This window comes from Camelina sativa, chromosome 16 (assembly GCF_000633955.1).
Source record: "Camelina sativa cultivar DH55 chromosome 16, Cs, whole genome shotgun sequence".
Lineage (NCBI taxonomy): Eukaryota > Viridiplantae > Streptophyta > Magnoliopsida > Brassicales > Brassicaceae > Camelina > Camelina sativa.
The window spans coordinates 22,466,875-22,486,344 of record NC_025700.1 but is presented as its reverse complement, the minus strand read 5'-3'; the positions used below and the strand labels follow the sequence as shown (position 1 = coordinate 22,486,344).

Below are 19,470 nucleotides of genomic sequence, written 5' to 3'. Positions count from 1 at the left end.
AATGTATTTTCTTATTGGTTAAATTAGTTTTAGTTGATGATATTTTTGTGTAGAAACGGTAAACTAAATAAAGTTATTATTCTCTATGTAAAAAATCTTACTAATTCTTTAAACATTACTTAACATAAAACCAGAATAAATATGAATTATTATTATTATTATTATTATTATTATTATTATTATTATTCTTATTATTATTATTATTATTATTATTATTATTACTATTATTATTATTATTATTATTATTATGAATTATTACTACTTTACAATTATCACTGTAAAATATTTAGATGTCTATTTTAGAAATTCATAAATCGCCTCAAGTAATTGATAGAAAAAACATAACTCCAACATTAAGCTTACTAGGATTCATGCATCCTACACATTAATCACAAAATATATCTCCATCACCAACTATTTCCGTTGGAACCGTTGAAATCCTTTGATCTACAAAATGCATGATTACTTCAATGGTTTTGTCTTTGTCATTTACATATTTATTTTACATCCTCTTGGCGATTTCTATATTATACATTTCCAACGAGGTGAAGAGATTCTCAAATCTTGTGGTTCCTGATCAATATATGTACTCTAGACTAGAGAGATAGTATATATTATATATTACATAGTCGTTTATATGATCTAATTTTATATCTTTAAAGACCAATCAATAAATAATAGTGGTTGGCGAAAATAAATAAATTAATAGAGTGGTGTCTTCTATACTAATTTCGATCGTTTACATGCTTTGGGTTCTTAATTACCAAATATATAGGATATGGAAGATTTATGTGTAAAACAACATAAAATTGCATTTTAAACTAAACTAGAATGCTAAAAAAGGAAAAACTGAAGAAAAAAACACATTTTTTTTTTCTTTTTTGCATAACCTTATTATATGTTTATTTTGCAAACAAACCTATATAATTAATACGCATATGTTCTTGATTTATGATGCTAAGATGTCCTTTGGGAAATCAACACTAAAATCTATCGTTTGCTGTGTTTTTGTTTGGTAGATTAGTGATTATATCCATTGAAAATTTGAGGTACATTTGAAAGATTAGCGACTTTTGGAGTAAGTGAAGAGTTACCTAAGACATTCTCCTTTTAAGACACTCATTGATAATGCCATTATTGTATGGAGACACTGGCTTCTTTTGTTGGTTAAACCGGTTTTTTTTTAATGGCAAAAATGGCCCAATTGATGAGACAAACACTTTAAAACTTTTATAATTTTATTGTTACAAATTAAAGTCTGTATTATATGAATATATGTTACGATTAGATGAAAAGTATTTCAAATTCTTCTTCGTCTCAAGAAAAAGAGAATCAACAAAAATGATACACACACATTTTGACTAGAATCGAGAAAAAAAAAATTGCAACCAATGGACCAACCTCTGAGGAATGTTATGTGGTGTTGTACCAAACCAAAGACTAAACTAGCCTTAGTATTAGTTATAGTTTTCCCGCTGCATTGCCTCATGCTTTGAGGCACATGTGTCACCCGAAGCTCTTTCACCTTAAACTCGATTGAGAGTTTCTTCCACATTTGGTGATTCTTACTTTAAGAATATATTTTTATATGAAAAATGCAAAAATTGTACCTTAAATTTTATTGACAACATGCATTATGTATATATGAAGTTGAATAGTTACCCAATTCTATGTGAATAATTATGTGTATATGACTTTGATTATGAATGGTGACACAATGATAATACTAGCTAGCACAAGCACAAAACTTCACAAGTCACTAGATTATAAACTTATGCTATATATATCTAGTCATATACAAAAATATAAATCTAGTCATATAAGAAAACAAAACCTATGAAAATGTATTACTATTTGATAACATCATTATTTTACCTATTTTAGCTATAGTTTTAGTATGCATTTAGGAAGAGTTTGATATGATTTCAATGCTTTAATGTCTATTATCAAGTATTTTAGGTTTCAAGAAGGTTTTACAGGTTTTATAGCAAAAAGGACTAAAAGACAAGGAAAATACGTTTTAGGAAATATTCAGAGCTTTACAGTACGGGACACTTTTGAAGACCTTCCACAATCCAAAATATATCATGCTTGGTGTCTATGGAAAGCTGGAAGAGTCATATTTCTCCTCAAAGTGGAATCAAGTCAATCCATTCATTCATCCGGAAGTTATTTCCGATTTACCGTGACATGTTATAAACCGACGTGAAGAGAAGCAACCTGCCGATGGGCTTTTATTCAAGGCTTGACCAGCGACCATCGCCACGGCCCAGTCCAAGCCTCCTCCACGGTCCAGAAACCTCTCACGCCGTCCCTTGTCCTGCACTTATGAAGAGAAGACGTTTCTACCCTTACAAAACCCTAACCCTAAACAAAACCCTATAAATACTCTTAAGACCTAGGGTTTTGGGGTGTGCTTCCTTTGTGCCTCTAAGCTCTTCATCCACGCCACCAGCAGCCGACCTAGAGACGACCAGAGACTCCTCTACCGCCGTCGAAGCTCATCCTCTCTCACCTCCTCTTAAAAGCCATCGCCGAAGACACCAAATCTCTACTCTTCCTTATTTCTTTTATACTTACATTGCTTTTGGGATCAAGTTACTTTTGTGACACATAGAGAAGTTTCCTTTGAACCCCTTTTGTTATTTGATTCGTTTTTGATGCTATTCTTAATAATATCAATGTCGTTTCTTTGCATCATGAGCGAGTAGTTTACTTTGTTGGGTTTTATGGGGTGATTCAAGGGGAATTCATCGTTCGCTTCAATAAGTTTGTTAGATCTTATTTTCGGTTTTATTATAGAGTTCTTTTGGGACATCTTTATCTTAATGTTTATGCTTGGATTGATCACCACGTACTGATCTCGAGAACGGGAGCGCTAACCGCGTTATCCTACTTCTTCGAACTAGTGTTATACCTAAACCTTGCTTGTAACATGCGTAAGTTGAGTTACGAATTTTGGTGAATGTATCGAACTTGTTTAACTAGCTGGTTGACATGCGTTGTTGCCTGCGAAAGTTGAGTAACAGAGTGTGAAGACTTTAGACTTTCATTCTATGAGAATAGCTTGTTAGTTCATTAGTGTTTCGTAGTTGAGAACCTAGACCGAAAATTAGTATTTACTTGTTAGATCTTACACTTAATATTGCTTAGAACCATGAAAACCTTGAGATGACTCCCAGAACGTCTAACGCCTTAGTTTTATAGTTTTAAACCGTTTTTATTTATTTGCAATAGTTATTAGAAAAACCAAATCCCCAATCTCCTATTTAGTCTTAGCCATAGTTTCTTCTCTTTTAATTCAATTTGTGTTTGCTATTACTCTCTGTGGGATCGATCCTAAAATACTACACTGATTAACTGTGCACTTTCAGTCGTTGTGTAGTCTTTTCAGCTAAAAGATTTGAAATAAAATTCTATACACATCACTATTGTTTAAATTTAGGTTCAGCATACAATTATTAAAACCTTATAAAAAATACTCCTAAGGTAATAATATACTAGTAGTATCTTTTAGTTTTGGTTTTTGAGCACCTTAATTGCAAAAAAAACCTTTAGCAACTTGATCGAATGTGAGATATATTGAGAATAACTTTATTCTTGCTTTCAATTCCAATTAATATTCCAAAAATGAAAGCCAGCCAGCTTTCTATTTCTCCTTTCTTCCTTTTAGTTTCTTTATCGTTAATAGGCCGAAAATGATTGAACGGGAGTTTATTAACTTTGTCTGATATGTTTTTCATTTTTTGCTTTTAGTTTAAATATAAAAAAAACATGATATGATTTTTTAATTCTTGAAACTCTTTCTTATACATTGTAAAGCTTAGCAACACTAAATGTAGGATGGTTAGGTTATATTCAAAAAAAAAAATTCTATTTTTAAATCTATTAAAATAATACAGAAATTATTATTGTGTTTGCACTATATCTAGTCCCATATTTGGTGTGAACTGTGAAGGGAATTGTTCTTTCTTGTAACATTTCTTGTTTTGGCGACAAAGATTCCCACCATATGAAGGAGCTTGGTGTCTCATCAAGTGTCTCGCAAAAAGTTATTTTAAATATCTCAATACAGAAATAGTATACAATTTTGAAAATCAGAAATTTTGCACTCTACAATTATAATAAACTAGAAAATGATTCGCAATGTTAATAATATTTTTGACAAACAATATTATTAAAAATATATTTTTTTAGTTTCTGAATTATGAATTTTGGTTTATGGTTTCTATTTTTTGTGATTAATTTTTTTTAGAAATTGAAAAAGAAAAAGAAAAGTCAAGTCACCTAAAAAGGTGAAAAAGTAATGAAACATAGAGTTTAGATTTTCTCTGAAAATTGACAAAAAAACTATAAAAATCAAGATTCTCTATGTTTAAGGAAAATCACATTTCTCATAATCTTAATAAGTTATAAAGTAGCTTTTTGGAAAAACTAAAACAAAAAACAATTTTGAAATCTACACTCATTCAAGGTCTTAAAATGCTATAAAAAACTTCTGAAAAATCATCAGTTATATTGTATCTCACTTGCAAAATAAAAGCTGTTACAATATAGACTTTGATGTTTTAAAAAAACAAAAAATCTACTGTATTTAAGTATTTAAATAAAAAGTATTAAATATGTTATTGCCACGCGTTGAATTATAAAATATCTTATAAATAAAAGTTTGCATGTTGTTAGAAGAAAAAAAACTAACATTTTAAAAATTTACTTCACAGATTCAAGAATATTATAAATTTTGAAGATTTTGAGGCTTTAGACTTTAACAAAAAAAACAAAAAAAATCTTTGTTTTAGTGACATTCAATCCGTAATAGTAGAATATATAACTACACCAAGCAATGATCGAAAGGCAGAACCTATCGTGACCGTTGTAGACTTGTAGTATTTCACGTGGCATGATAATTGTTTCTTTTTTCAGTCCTCATCATATGCTGCTGAGTTTAGAGATAGATTTCCATTAGCAGTCTCCAGTCCTCTGTAATGAAGTTCATGTTCTCAAGGAACAACAGATCCACAATTAATATTTTTGTAACGTCTGCGAACTGAATTTCTGGTTTAAGCATCGATCGATGCCAAGGATGAGCATCGATTGATGCAACTATGCAGTTTATGTTTGGGTTAACTTCAATTTTTCGGTTTGATGCGGTTTGATGGGAAAAAACTTAGGGCTCACTTATAAAAGGGGAGTTTGACGCCTTAGTGTTGGATGATTAGCCGTTTTGTCGTTCTAAACTCTAGAAAAGAAAAGTTTTATCTCTGAAGTTCCTGTGAGCGTTCTTGAGGATTTCTAAGCCGTTTCTGGAGAGATTTGTTCCTGGAGTGGATATCAGTGGCTAAGGACGTGGTGGGAAGCTTGCTGTGGGTGTTGTTTCGTCGTTTTTGATGCAGAATCTTCTTGTTAAGAGGTGAGTGTGTACACATGGCTGATCTAAGCAATTAGATGTGTGTTTTGTGTGATTTTGGGTGTTGATTTCTTGTGTTCTTGTTTGTGAGTGTTTGGCGTGGTGTTCGTGGTCTTTGGAGGATGGTTTTGGCATCACAGAGCCGAGAGGAGTCAGAGGAGATCGTGTTCGGTGGTGCTTCGCACGGCTGCATCGATCGATGTAAGGTGTGCATCGGTCGACGAAGCTAGGGGTTTGATGGAGACGCGAGGTTGCATCGGTCGATGAAAGGAGTGTGTCGGTCGACGCAAGGAGTCAAGGGTGCAGTGACGATGCATGTGTTCAGAGTTGTCTGTTTTGCTTGCTTTTGTATATTGTTTGTGTTTGTCTTTTCGCTTGTGTGTATAGTCCAATAGCTGGAAGGATCGTCTCACTGAGTATTTGTGATAATAGTCACGTATCTCAATTGTAGTTTGTGGTGTTTGATAAAAGCAAAGTGTGATCGTGAAATCAAGACAATGAAGAGGAATATGTTCTAGAGGCTCGTTGACGTGTTGTCTCGCTTTCTATTAGGTTGTTAGAGTTGGGTCTTTAGAATGTTGCCTAGGATAGCTGACTCCTTGGTTTATGTTATTTTTTTGGAATTAGTGGATTTGTGTTTGATATTGATATTGGCTATTTAAGTATTTGTTGGATAATTGATGGTTTAATTATTAGTTATTTATGCCGTTTGATTTGAATGTTGTTAGGTTGCTAGTGAACATGAAATCACTAATTAGTTATTATGTTAAAATGAAAAATAAAAAGTCGAATCGTTTCAATTTTGTTCTTGATTTAGCAAATAAAAAATTAAGTTTTGGTTTAAATTTGGTAATTATTTTTATCAAAAACTGAACTATCCTTTTATTTAATGGTTGGTGGTGGTTCCTTAGAAAAATATTGATTCTGTATCATCTAAAGACGATGAGACGACGAGTAATAGTAATATGAATAAATATGAAAGGATTCTTTAACAAAAATGAAAACAAAAACAAAAAAAAAGTAACATGATATGTATGATTAGGTTATATGTCTCATGCACGACATTTTCCCACATGTTTTATTACTTGTAAGCATTTTATTTCTCTATTGTTATATCATTGGCTAACTAATTTTGTAAATTGTTTTTTTTTCTTTTGTTGTTATTTAATGGTTTATAAGATTTGAATTTTATGTTTTGTTATCAATGGACGAAATGGATAGTACTAACTCTGTGTCTGTGTAGACATCGGTCACGTGGCGGGTGGAGACAATTTTGATTCGTTGCACGTTAAGTGTCGGTCCAAAACATGGCTTATGTAAACCTAAAATATCATGTACCATATCATCTTTATACGTAAAAGTGAAATGGTAACTTATTTATCTTACTTCAGAGATCCCATGTAAGTATAGAGGTCTACGAAAAAGCGACGGCACAAAGGTTACAAAACAAATTCGTCGTCAAACAAAATATTGCCACCCTTTGGTCACGAATATGATAGTTTTATTGATATCTTGATATAGGGTATCACCGTGTCTATGTATTGGTTGAGTGTAGTAATTAAGAACTTTAGAAGTTTAAGATCTCTGGCTGGCCTACTCACAGTTCTCTTGTATTATTGGAATACAGATTTGATGTGCATGCTGCATGCAACCAACTCTGAAATATCGTTTGAGATATCATTCAAGAAACCTTACTAATATTTTTTTTTAATTAAAACCTATTTTCTTATTATATAAGATTGGAGATTAAGTTGTAAATGTTTGCATCAGAACAAAAGGCATACCAATACAAATGTGAACATACGAGATTCCTCTATTTAATATCTCCTATTTTATTATACAACATGTAACATATATAATTTCCAAAATAAAGTTTGTGAAAAAACAGTATATCTGATTTCGCTGCGAAACGAAAGAAGTGTGACTTGCACCACCAAAATCTTTACAATATTTCTTGTGAATAACTGATAGAGTAAAGGAAAATTAGGAAAAATAAATAAATAAACATTACTAGCCAGATGTAATTAAAATATCTCTCAAGAGTATCAGGAGGATCTCATCACGAACTCAAGACTAAGATCTCAATTAATCAACTTTATTTTTTCGTTAGATCTCCAATGAGAGAAGAGAACACAAACTATTACGGGAATTTGCTAATTAATGTTTTGTTATTGGGACTTGCTAATGTGCCAGACGTTGACTGGACACTAGATAGTTGTTAACTACTTTAGCCATGTGGCGCTTACTAAACTGTAACAGCAGTGAAACCTAATAAGAACAAAAACGTGTTCGATTTTAATTTGGCGATCTCGTTGTATTAATATAAAAAAAAATTGCATGTTATAAGGTGACAATATATTATATATCGGATAAAACAAAGGTTGATCCGTGTATATATACCAAGTCTTGACATATTGTATTATGTAAACAAAATGAAAATATTATTAACGCGTAAAAATGGTTTGTACCATCTCATGTCATGTGTTGCATATCTGCAAATGGTTCAGTCCATTAATTAATCCGTCGTAGACGACATATCATTGGCTGTTAAAATTTTCTCGCTGGCAGTAAAGTTCGACTTCACTTTCTTACAAGAGGTTAGAATACGGACCAGTGGACCAAACAAGAAAACAAATAAACAAAAAAGTTATTTGATTAATTTCCAAAAAAAATATCTATATATATTCTTTTGTCAGCATGATCAAATTGGAGGGGACCACGTGGCACTTGACAGGAACGCTCCAACGCCAAATAACCAAAAGATATCCAAAGCATAGCCAACAAGGAAGTCACCTATGTGACTCACAAACTACACGTGGACAGTATACTGGAACTCGCACTCAATGGTTTCGACTCGGACACATACAATATGTCATTTTCCTTTGTTTTTTAAACTTTCTTTTATTTTTATTTTTCAAATTTTCTTGCAACTATAAAATGGGTCCATACCCCTTAGCTAACAACAACCACATTCAGTCTCATTTCCATAAAAAATTATAACTTCATTTCAAGTTTTGATTCATATCCTAAAATGGGTATTTTTTTTTTTGTTTCGTGCAATGGTCACTAACAAATTGATATGTCTACATTTGATATAAAAACATTCAAGAATATATATACATGTTACTGATCTGTTATTCTTTCTGTTTTAATCTTATCTTCTCAGTTAGATTCGTTGAAGAGAATATTACTACAATGTTGGAGACAAGGATCATCTCAAACTCGGAGGTCTTATATGTCGGAGGAGACGAGGGAGATACGTCACCGGGGACGAAAGTTCTTCAAAATTTTCAGATCAACGAGGAAGGAGGAGGAGGACTGATAAGATCATGGGTTGATTCTATGAGAGCTTGTTCTCCTACTCGTCCCAAATCCTTAGATAGCCAATCTTGTTGGATTGTAATGTCTTCTTACTTCCTCTGTTCTTTTTTTTTCTCTTTTTCTTTGTCTTCTTATCTTTATTATATTATATTAAACGAGAGAATTACAAATTTGCAGAAGGAACATCCATCAGCTTTGAAGATGTTCGAAGAAATACTTCATGAATCTGAAGGGAAGCAAATCGTTATGTTTCTTGATTATGATGGTACTCTCTCTCCCATTGTTGATGATCCCGATCGAGCTTTCATGTCCAAGAAGGTAGTTTGTGATTATTTTTTTTTAATATTTTACCATTTCGTGAGAGTTAATTTATTTTTTTTTTGGACAAAATCATGAGAGTTAATTAAGCAAACGATTATGATACATTTTTTTGTTTCAAAATACACTAAATTAGTAAATTGGGTGCAATACTTCTCTTTTTTTTTTGGTCCAAGTGCAATACTTCTCTCTACACGACATATTACTATATTATATACATATATATATATAATTATAAGGTGTCATATTAATAGAAAAATAATATCACCAACCTTTGTTTTTAAAAAAGAAATAAAAATATCTATAATCATTAACCTATGCTCATGGTCATTTAGTGCAATTAGCCTTAATTTAATAATCTTTGTGATTGAATTATCTTTTCCAGATGCGAAATACTGTGCGGAAACTTGCAGACTGTTTTCCAACAGCCATAGTTAGTGGGAGATGCAGAGAGAAGGTACCATACATTTTAAATTTCACTTTAATTATTTAATAAAAATACACTTTTATTGATTTTTATTTGATTATGTTTAATTCAGGTTTCTAGTTTTGTGAAATTAACTGAGTTATACTATGCTGGAAGTCATGGCATGGACATCAAAGGACCAGAGCAAGGATCTAAGCACAAGAAGGTATGAATACATAAATATACGTTTGTTCAAAAAAAAAAACATAAATAAAACTATAGATTATCATTTTTTTGAAGATATATTTATATATTTTTCTCATTTCTCTAAATAAAATCCAGGGAAATCAATCTCTTCTTTGTCAACCCGCGACTGAGTTCCTCCCGGTTATTAACGAGGTAATCACATTATATTATACCCATTAATCAATAATATATGATTTGTTAATTAAATTTATATCTATATACTATATAGATATGTCTGTTAAATTTTTGTTTTCCTTATGTTTTCAGGTGTATGAAAAACTTGTCGAGAAAACCAAATCAGTTCCAGGAGCCAAAGTTGAGAACAACAAATTTTGTGCGTCAGTTCACTTTCGATGCGTAGAAGAAAATGTATGGATTATTTTTGCTTATACTAGATTAGTCGCATAATAATATTATTGTTTTAAAATAATTAAGTAACTAATATATAAATTAACAGAAATGGAGTGACTTGGCCCATCAAGTTCGATCAGTGTTGAAGAACTACCCCAAGCTCATGCTTACCCAAGGAAGAAAAGTAATATTTTTGTGGAAAAAAATAAATAATTTTAAGTAGTTAATATCTCAACTAAGATTTTGATTTTCATCATGATTATTTACTTTTTTGGTCTGATATAATTTCAGGTCTTGGAGATTCGTCCAATCATTAAGTGGGATAAAGGCAAAGCACTCGAGTTTTTGTTAGAATCACTCGGTAAAACTTTGCTCATGCCTACTTGTTAATTTATTGATCATATCATGAAATGGTGGACTATATAGTGGTTTAAAGTTTAAACTTCTAATGATTTTTCACTAATCGGAATTAGCATTTATCATGTGTAGGATATGATAATTGTACCGATGTATTTCCTATATATATTGGAGATGATCGTACCGACGAAGATGCCTTTAAGGTATGTATATATTCTTATATATATATATATATAATCTCCTTTATAATTCATATATGTAAATAGTTTAAACTAATGATTCCTTAATTAACATTGTAACAGATACTGAGAGATAAAAGACAAGGCCTTGGAATTCTTGTATCCAAATACGCAAACGAAACTAACGCTTCTTATTCTTTGCAAGAGCCAGATGAGGTAAGTTTTCTTACTCTAAACAACATTTGGTGTAATGTGGATCTTTTTTATTAATAACTTGTCTCTTATGCTTTTGGTTTAATAGGTTATGGTTTTTTTAGAACGTTTGGTGGAATGGAAACAGTTAAGATGTGGGTCATGAAGAGTTTACTCCAAGTACAGGAGAATCTTTTTTTTTGTTTACTATGTATTAATTATTAAGATTCTAACGTATCTTGAGAACGAGAGAATGGTTTTTTTTTTTTTTTAAGATAACAAGAAGACAAATATAGAGGGGTTCTTGTTCCTTTCTTTTACAACCTTGGTTTTGAGACTACTAGTCCTTTGTTGCTATCAATGCATGATGTTCAAATCGTAAATTTATAATCTTATGGGGAAATATGTACGTATTACTTCTCCGAAGTCCGAAACATGTTTGATATGTATTGATATTAAGTAATCTTTATCTAATACTGTTACTCATGTCATATAATAAACTTTTACAGTCTTTTGGAAAAAAGTATACCCATACGCTCGATCCAATCTAATACTAAACAGTAAACATTACAAACACAAAGATAGTATTAGTTTTTGAATGAATGTTGCGAACAAAATACACTAAGCTATGTATCAACTGATATAAAAGATGATTATATTCAAAAATAATTAAATAATAGTTAAATTTATAAACTGTGGTAATCATCCTAACAGTTTCAACCATTCAAACCCTTAGTTTTTCCAAATGCATCATTTTAAAACAAAGATAATAATTTACATCATCTATATATATATTATTTCAGAAGTGTATAATAAACTATCCGTATTACATTATCTTTTACTTTACATATCACCACTCATAATTACCAAAACCATTTTTTAGATACTTTAAGAAAATGAAATTCGCGTATGATGCCGAACATTATATATCTTATTTTACGCAGACATGCTTGTGTAGTCCTATGTTAAGATAAAACATTAAAAATTACGATGTATATACTGTATAAACATCTATTTTGCATTTATTTGGTCCAATGGTTATTATATTAGAAGAGGTGTTCGTGGTCATGTGGCACCGATAAATTACTATATCAATTATCTCCTTAAGGCAAATTTAGAGGATTTTGCGGGAAGAACTCACACTATTGCACCCAAACTCTTAAGTTCTAATCTCGGTATGCCCCCAACATTTCATACCTATTTCATATTCAGTCGCTTAGTTTTAGTGTTTTTTAGCTGTCACCCCTTTTGCTTTTCAAATATATAAGGCTTGGCTTGTTCATAAATTATGCTTTTCTATTCGAATTCTGACGCAAAAAAATTGATAGTCTATGTAATTGATCAGGTTGAGTACAATCTCATAAACTATATGAGCATGAGTTTATAAAAACTATTGTTTTTGATCAACAAATTTGGTCAAAAATTAATTAGATGGTAAGACGATATATATCAACATTTTTGGCATGCATGATCACTATATGATGAGATATAATCATACTGACAACATGACATATGATGGGGCTTCAATTAATTATTTATATTCTTAATAAGTACAGTTAACTATAGTGAAACATTAAAATATTTTTTAGGTTTCATTAGTGGAGAAGTTAAGATCCTAATCATTATCTTCGAATGGAATCCTACACATATGTTGAAAATCCACGGACTAAATTTGGACGTGGAGCATGTATATGAGAGCAGCCGGGGCACTAAAGAAATCTCATAAATATAGAGCCTTATTTATATGGTCTACATTCATTGTTAATGTTACTATATATACAGTGAAAAAAAAATTATTGTTTTTATAGAGGATTATTGAATTGAAATACCAGACATAGCTAAAGAATTTGTGTACGTTTACACCCATTATGTTACAATATTAGTCTAATATGACATTCTTTTAACAAATAACAATACAATATATGAAAACCTTTTCAGGAAAAAAATACAACATATGGATTTAAATTTAGATGGTCATATTTCGATAGCATAGTAGCACCAACACAAACTAGTAGGATATATATATTTATTTATCCTTATTATGGACATGATTGGTGGGAGACAGAGCCGGTCCAAAGGCCAAGCCTATAAAGCATGAGCTTGTGGCCTTTTTTTTTGTCATGTATTTTATATATAACTTTCGGCCGTATTTTCCAAGAAATTGTGTTTAGTTTAGTGGTATTAGTCTTTGCTATTGGGATTGAGTACTTGTGTTTGACCCTTACTAGTGCTAAAATAGACTTTTTATTTTGATTTGATTGTGGCTTTATTAACTTAGAGCCGGCTCTGGTGGGAGAATAAAATAAGTGAGTAATAAGAAGAAAAAGTGAATTTTGGAGTAAATACTTTTATTCTATTCTTTCTTTAGAAAATATTTTACTCTGGTATATTTTTATTTTTATTAGCGTGAAACATAAGAATATAATATATACATTTCTTTTGATTGGGGAAAATCATTTCGATCGTTTAAAATCAAAATGCCAATTTTACCCAAAAAAAATCAAAATGCCAAATTAATGCAAACGATTGGAGACATATATAAGTTGTTCCAAACATGTAACTGTAATTTTATTAGATAATATTGCGTTCTGGTTTCATGGATATGGATTATAGATTCAAGACGATAATTACGAATCCCTATTATATATATTAATTGAAAATCTGAATATATGTATAAACTAAACATGGTGGATTATTATGAAAAAGTAAATGTCGTACAATCATGTGACTAATGTAATCAAATTAAATTACTCCATTGACTGGACCAACGCTTGGTGTTGCCATACTTGATTAGAAACCGAGCGGTTAATTTTGTTTGAGAAATTATAAGTTTGTAGACAGACAATCAGAGTCAACATAACATAAAATCAAATTATCAAAGGTAATTAGTTTTGATGTTCTTAAATACTGTCCTATGTATTTTATTTAGCCGGAAGTTATATATCTTACAGCCCATAGTTAGCAGTTAATAATTTCGGGTGCTATGTGGTTTGAAGCTAGGTTGTATGGAAACAGAAACAAATACGCGGACACAAAATATTTTAGGCGGGGAACAATTTTTTAAAAAATTAAGAAATTGAAATGTTTTGGAAACGTGTATATATATATATAAATATATAAAATAAAATATCAAACATAAAAACCTATTAAAAGGAATAGTTGAAATAACACAAATTCAAAACATAAATATTAATAATTAAATTAAAACACTAATAATATTATAGATTTATATATATCATGAATTCTTATATTTGTAATAATTTATTTATTAATTTTTCAAACTAAAACAAAAAAGTTTTGTCGCGTTTCTAAAATAAAAACGGAGTTTCCATCGTGTTTCCAAACAAAGATTTTTAGGAATCTTGTTTCCGTGACTTGTTTCCGTGTTTCCAAGAGTTTTTATTTCCAAAACGTTTCGAAAACAGAAAACGGACCTCAAAATGAGTTTCCAAACAAAATAGTTTCACTTTGAACTTTAACCAATATATATTTTTCTTAAAGAAAAATATAATAGTTAAGTAATTGAGTTACCTGCAAATCCGCTGACTAAATAATTTTTTGTTTAATCCACAAATCATGCTTAAGATTATTTTCTCATTTAACTCACATAATGTTTTAGAATTTCATTTTATTTTTCAGTAAGTGTCATTTTCTTGTTTAAATGCTATTGCTATTTTTTTTATACAATAAAACATCATTATTGTTAATGAATTTTGTTACACAAAGAACATAGATATCCAAAATTAACGAGTTATATACTTTTGGGAAATTTTATTATTATGTGAAAATAACCTAAACTATTGTTCACAAAAAAATATAATTAATTTAGAATATAAATGTATGTACTCCTAGTAAAAAAAAAAAGTATGATCTGTGGGATGTTCCAAACTGTTTGGTAACATGTGGATGCATGTGACTCAGATGCCCAAATTATAGGGAGCATAACACTGATCACCACTCCCTTTACTTGAATAATCATCTTCTCCTGACACGTCTGAAAGGTGGAAATTTTTAGAAAAATATATTATTTTCTGCAAAATCTAAATGTCTTTCTTTTGAGTGGATGGTCAATTTTATCAAACACCAAAATAAAACAAAGTTTAAAGTAACAAAAAAGGTGTTGCCCAAAAGAAAAGAAAAAGTAACAAAAAAGGAAATTTTCTTTTATAATAGGAACTTTGTAATGTGGTGTGAAGGAAAGTAGAGAAACACAAAAATAGAGAGGCTTAGGCATTCCAACCAACATACCATTTCGAATTATATGATGATAAAGAAAGGTTTGTATTTTATTTTTTAAAATCATTGGATTTTATAAGCTAAAAAGTACCGTTCTATTCACCTATTGATTGATTGATCAAAGCAGTTATATATATAGAGTTTACAAAAGGAATTATGCTCTAATTAGGCATGGGAATAATATCCACAATCCGCGGATATTCGATATCCGATCCAGTATCCGACCCAAAAAACAGGATATCCGGTTGAAACGGAGCGAACCCGGATAATGATTTTTCGAATCCGTCGGATCCGGATACAGATCCAGACAAACCCGCTAACTATGTTGATATCTCCGGCTTTCTTTCGCTGCCCCTCCATGTGTTTTGTCTATGATTCAATATTGTTGATATTACTTCCGACGATGATTTCTAGATGAGAGTGATGGTTCCAGCGGTTCTCTTCCTCTTGTTTCGTCGTCACTGTGATTCAGTGCTTCAGGAGAGGAGAGAAAAAAACAAGATTTGTTGATATTGTTTTGGCGGCTAATTTTTTTGGGAAAACAAAAAAATCGGATCCGGGTATCCGCGGATATCTGGCTTTTCTGACGGATATTCGAAACCCGGATATCTATTGTGACAGATTCGGATATCAAAACTGTGTATCCGGATGCGGATACTATCAAAAAACCCGAATATCCGCTCCTCCTTGTACATGATCAAAATCGCCAAAACTTTCCATGTAACATTAATAAAAGTCACATGTTTGAATCAAGATAAATTAATGTTAACATGTGATGTATGATTCGAATAATATTTTGGGTATTCGGGAATTTTTTTGGGTATTCAATATCTGTTTCGATCAATAAAATTGAAAACTTATTTAAAAATACTATATAATTTTTTTTTTAAATTCTAATTTTTAAAATATATCAATATTTCTAAGAGCTATAAAATACATGTAACTAGTCCAACTCAAATCTAATTCACCTACTTACTCCCTATTTCTACTATTTTGGATAATATTGTGGAAAAAGAAGTTCCCTATTTCTACTTGCTTTAATTTGTCTCTATTTCTATAATTACATTTTGGATAATATTATTGATATTCTCAAGCTATTGACAAAAAATATATAATATTGTCTTATTGATATTCTAAATATTTTCACTTATTTGTATAAAATTTTATCCGACTATTAATCGAAAATGAAAAATTCATAAGACTGTCGAGACAGATCTATTCAATTCATCATTTTATCTTCTTGAAATATATGTAATTAGAAAAGGTAACAATAATGTTATCATAATTAAGAATGTGTGCCCTAAATAAATAAATGGACATATTTGTTTCACTTTCTAGTGGAATATCTTTATACACAATTATTGTCTCTCCACTTTGGTTTCATGAAAATGACTACTCAACCTTTTCTTGGTAGATAGTAGTGGCTAAATTAATTGATTCTTTATAAATCTTTATTATTAAATTAAAAAATCAAGTATATTTAAGTAAATACTAGCTCACAAAATTGTTGAAAAAAAAAAAAAAAAAAAACTAGCTCACAAAAGTGAAATTTCAAAGGTATTATTGAAATTGGACTAAAATATCAAAAGTTACATTTCGTTTTTGTTAGAATTTAGTAGCACTAATACAAAAGTGAAAGTTACAATATTTTAATTCTAAATTATGTAGAAAATATAATCAATGTAAACCCGTAAGATAAAAAAAATTGACACATGGAAATCTCATGTATTCATAAATTTATAAATCAGATAACTAAATATACGTATATAATTGTGGTTTTTGAACTCAAATTAATTAAGTGAAATAAACTATTTCTCGTAGAGTGAATTATCTAAATAATCAAATTAAAGAACCGAACTAATAACTGATTGCCTATATAATTCTAGTAGATCAGTTCTGTTTCTATAACCAAAATCGATACAAAAACCGAAAATCTAGGTTCACGTCGATTTAGAAATTTTGGTTCAGTTATTTAATTATCCCAACCCTAATTTAGATTTTCAGTGATACAGACAAATACAAATCAGTATACAAAATCACGGTGAAACACATATTAACTGAATAACTGGAAAGATACACACACATTCCTTTTCGCTCGGATTAACCAAATTAAACAAATCGAAGAGTATCATTAATGCTTTTTTAAAAAATAGGACTAATATTTGTTGGTAGATGTTATCATGCGAGTTGATGTAGTTACTGATACATTAAATGTATATGTGGCCATGTCGTAATCTCTAGTTGGTGTAGCTAGCAATGATTTGTGATTTGATCGCAAACAATCCTTAGATACAGTTTTATCACATGTTGTAGATCAATGTTGTTGGCTCTCAACGGGTAGTTGCATTCACAATTGGAGTTACACTCAGACATGCATTAATTCTCTGTGGCCATATGTTTTGTTTGTCATTTCTCCTTCATAGTGTGGTTTTAATCTTTTAAAATTCTCCATTGATGTAAATTTATATTTTTGGTGAATAATAAATATTTTCATATTCTTACCAAAATAAAATAATTAACCGATCAATGAGATTAGATAAATCATTCCCTAAAAAGAATTTATAGTGAACTAGAAAGCCAATCTGCATTTGGGCCTTGTCAACTAAGTAGTGATAATTAATTAACCTTGAATTTGAAATAAAATTACTCCCAAACTGTAAGCTATAGCCTATATGTATGTGTTACTTCCATATATATGTACGCAGGCAAAACTAAATTTAATCTATATACTAGATTTTAACCCGCGGTACACCGCATGCATATAATTTTTATTATAATTTATATTTATATTGTATCTATTTATTAAATATTTGATGTTTTGTAAATAAAGAAATAACTAAATTTTCCGATTGTTGTGCGGATAAATATTTATATTATTTTTGAACCCGCAATACACTTCATGACCATTTGTTTGTTATATTTAGTTTGTTTTGTTTAGTGTTTGAGATTCTATTTTGATTTTTAGTTATTATAGCAAAAAATAAGGGATCTAAATACATAAGTAATTTATACGCTGTGATTAAGTCACATTTTCCTAATGATTCAATTATTTTACACAATCTTAGTTAAATTAACTTGATTTTATGTTAAATATTCTAATATTAGTAGTGTTGATAAATAATTAAATGAGGATTTAACCCGTGTTAACACAAATTTAATAATATTTTATTAATTCAAACATGTCCTCTTTATAACTCATCTACTATATAACCACATTATATAATATTTTAAACTTTTTAATTTTATATATTCGTAATAATTTATTTATTTTTATTAAGTTTATATATGTTAATTATAATATTTAAATGAATGTCAATCGAAGTTTTTCTTACGTTAATAATCAAATCTCACAGGTTTTGGAAAACAAAATGGGAATCAAATTGTTGTTTTCTTTGTTTGCGAATGATTCAGATATAGAATATCTTCAAAACACAACAAAATGTGTGGTTATATATATGATAGTTTCTATTTTCATATTGATTATTGTTATTTATTGTGTTGGAATGAAATGTAAAATATTTAGGAAACAAAATCTGTAGTAATGTTAGTTTTGGAAATTTTTTAGGGGTTAATGTTGTAAATAACTTTTTAAATAAATAAAAGTAAAAGGGCATAACACAAAATGTACTTCAAAATGTTAATATAGATATAAAGTTAACTTTTCTCTCTTCTCTTTCCTCCACATCATCATCCACCTAATCAATATTTTTTTTTGCATTAAAAAAATACTATTTTAAATAAACATTAATTGCTTATTTATTATTTATAATTAATAATATTTAAAAATAAATAAAAACGAATTAAATAAAATTAATTAAATTTTAAAATAGTATAAACAATAACATAAATTCTTTTAGTAAAAAATAAATATATAAAAATGAATTAAGTAAAATAAATGAAAATTTAAAAATATTAAAAATAATAGTATGAATTTGTTATAGTAATAGTGTTATTATCCAAATTATAACCAAAAAATGATCATATTCCAAAATTTATAATGGGTTAATGAGTTTTAGAATGAAAGTAAGATTTTAATGCATGGTGGAGTAAAAAAAACAATTTATGTAATTGTATTTATAAAAATCTAAACAGAAAAATAAAATTGAAGTGGAACATTAGTTTCTAAGAAAAATATACTACAAAGATTTATTATTAAATTTCACTTATAAAAAATAAAAAATTAGGGAAATATCTTTAGTCAAGTGGTTACAGCACCACTTCTACAACCGAACCCACCAGAGTTCGACTCCAGTAAGTCGTGTTACCCTGCGTAGTAGATATTGGTGTTGTCGATTCAATGATGAAAAAAAAATTAATTACTTAACTCAATTTAAAATTTTAAATCTAAAACAAAGATATTATAAGGGTCACATTTTTTTTGGGAAAACTATGAAAAATAATTTGGAAAAGATAATCCATCTAAAAAACAAAATCAATGGTCAGAAAATATAGAAAAA

The 19,470-nt window shown here is 29.6% G+C and overlaps 1 protein-coding gene across 2 annotated transcripts; it reads left to right on the top strand.

Moving 5' to 3' along the window:
• On the top strand, positions 8,351-11,160 carry LOC104751861 (probable trehalose-phosphate phosphatase E). Of its 2 annotated transcripts, XM_010473911.2 has the most exons (12): positions 8,351-8,442; positions 8,574-8,806; positions 8,906-9,046; positions 9,432-9,503; positions 9,586-9,678; positions 9,795-9,851; positions 9,966-10,067; positions 10,156-10,233; positions 10,341-10,410; positions 10,539-10,609; positions 10,709-10,801; positions 10,887-11,160. In XM_010473911.2, the coding sequence occupies exons 1-12, from the start codon at positions 8,439-8,441 to the stop codon at positions 10,941-10,943; spliced, it is 1,071 nt and encodes a 356-aa protein (XP_010472213.1). In that variant the 5' UTR covers positions 8,351-8,438; the 3' UTR covers positions 10,944-11,160. The 2 variants fall into 2 exon arrangements, with proteins under 2 accessions (XP_010472213.1, XP_019093502.1); XM_019237957.1 differs by having other exon boundaries at positions 8,385-8,806.

What these genes read in the sequence shown, in the direction of transcription:
- LOC104751861 (XM_019237957.1), top strand. Translation starts at nt 8,528, where the DNA reads ATGTTACTGATCTGTTATTCTTTCTGTTTTAATCTTATCTTCTCAGTT. An exon ending in GAGCTTTCATGTCCAAGAAG is followed by an intron (nt 9,047 to 9,431) that starts GTAGTTTGTGAT and finishes TATCTTTTCCAG; the next exon opens with ATGCGAAATACTGTGCGGAA. An exon ending in GTGGGAGATGCAGAGAGAAG is followed by an intron (nt 9,504 to 9,585) that starts GTACCATACATT and finishes TGTTTAATTCAG; the next exon opens with GTTTCTAGTTTTGTGAAATT.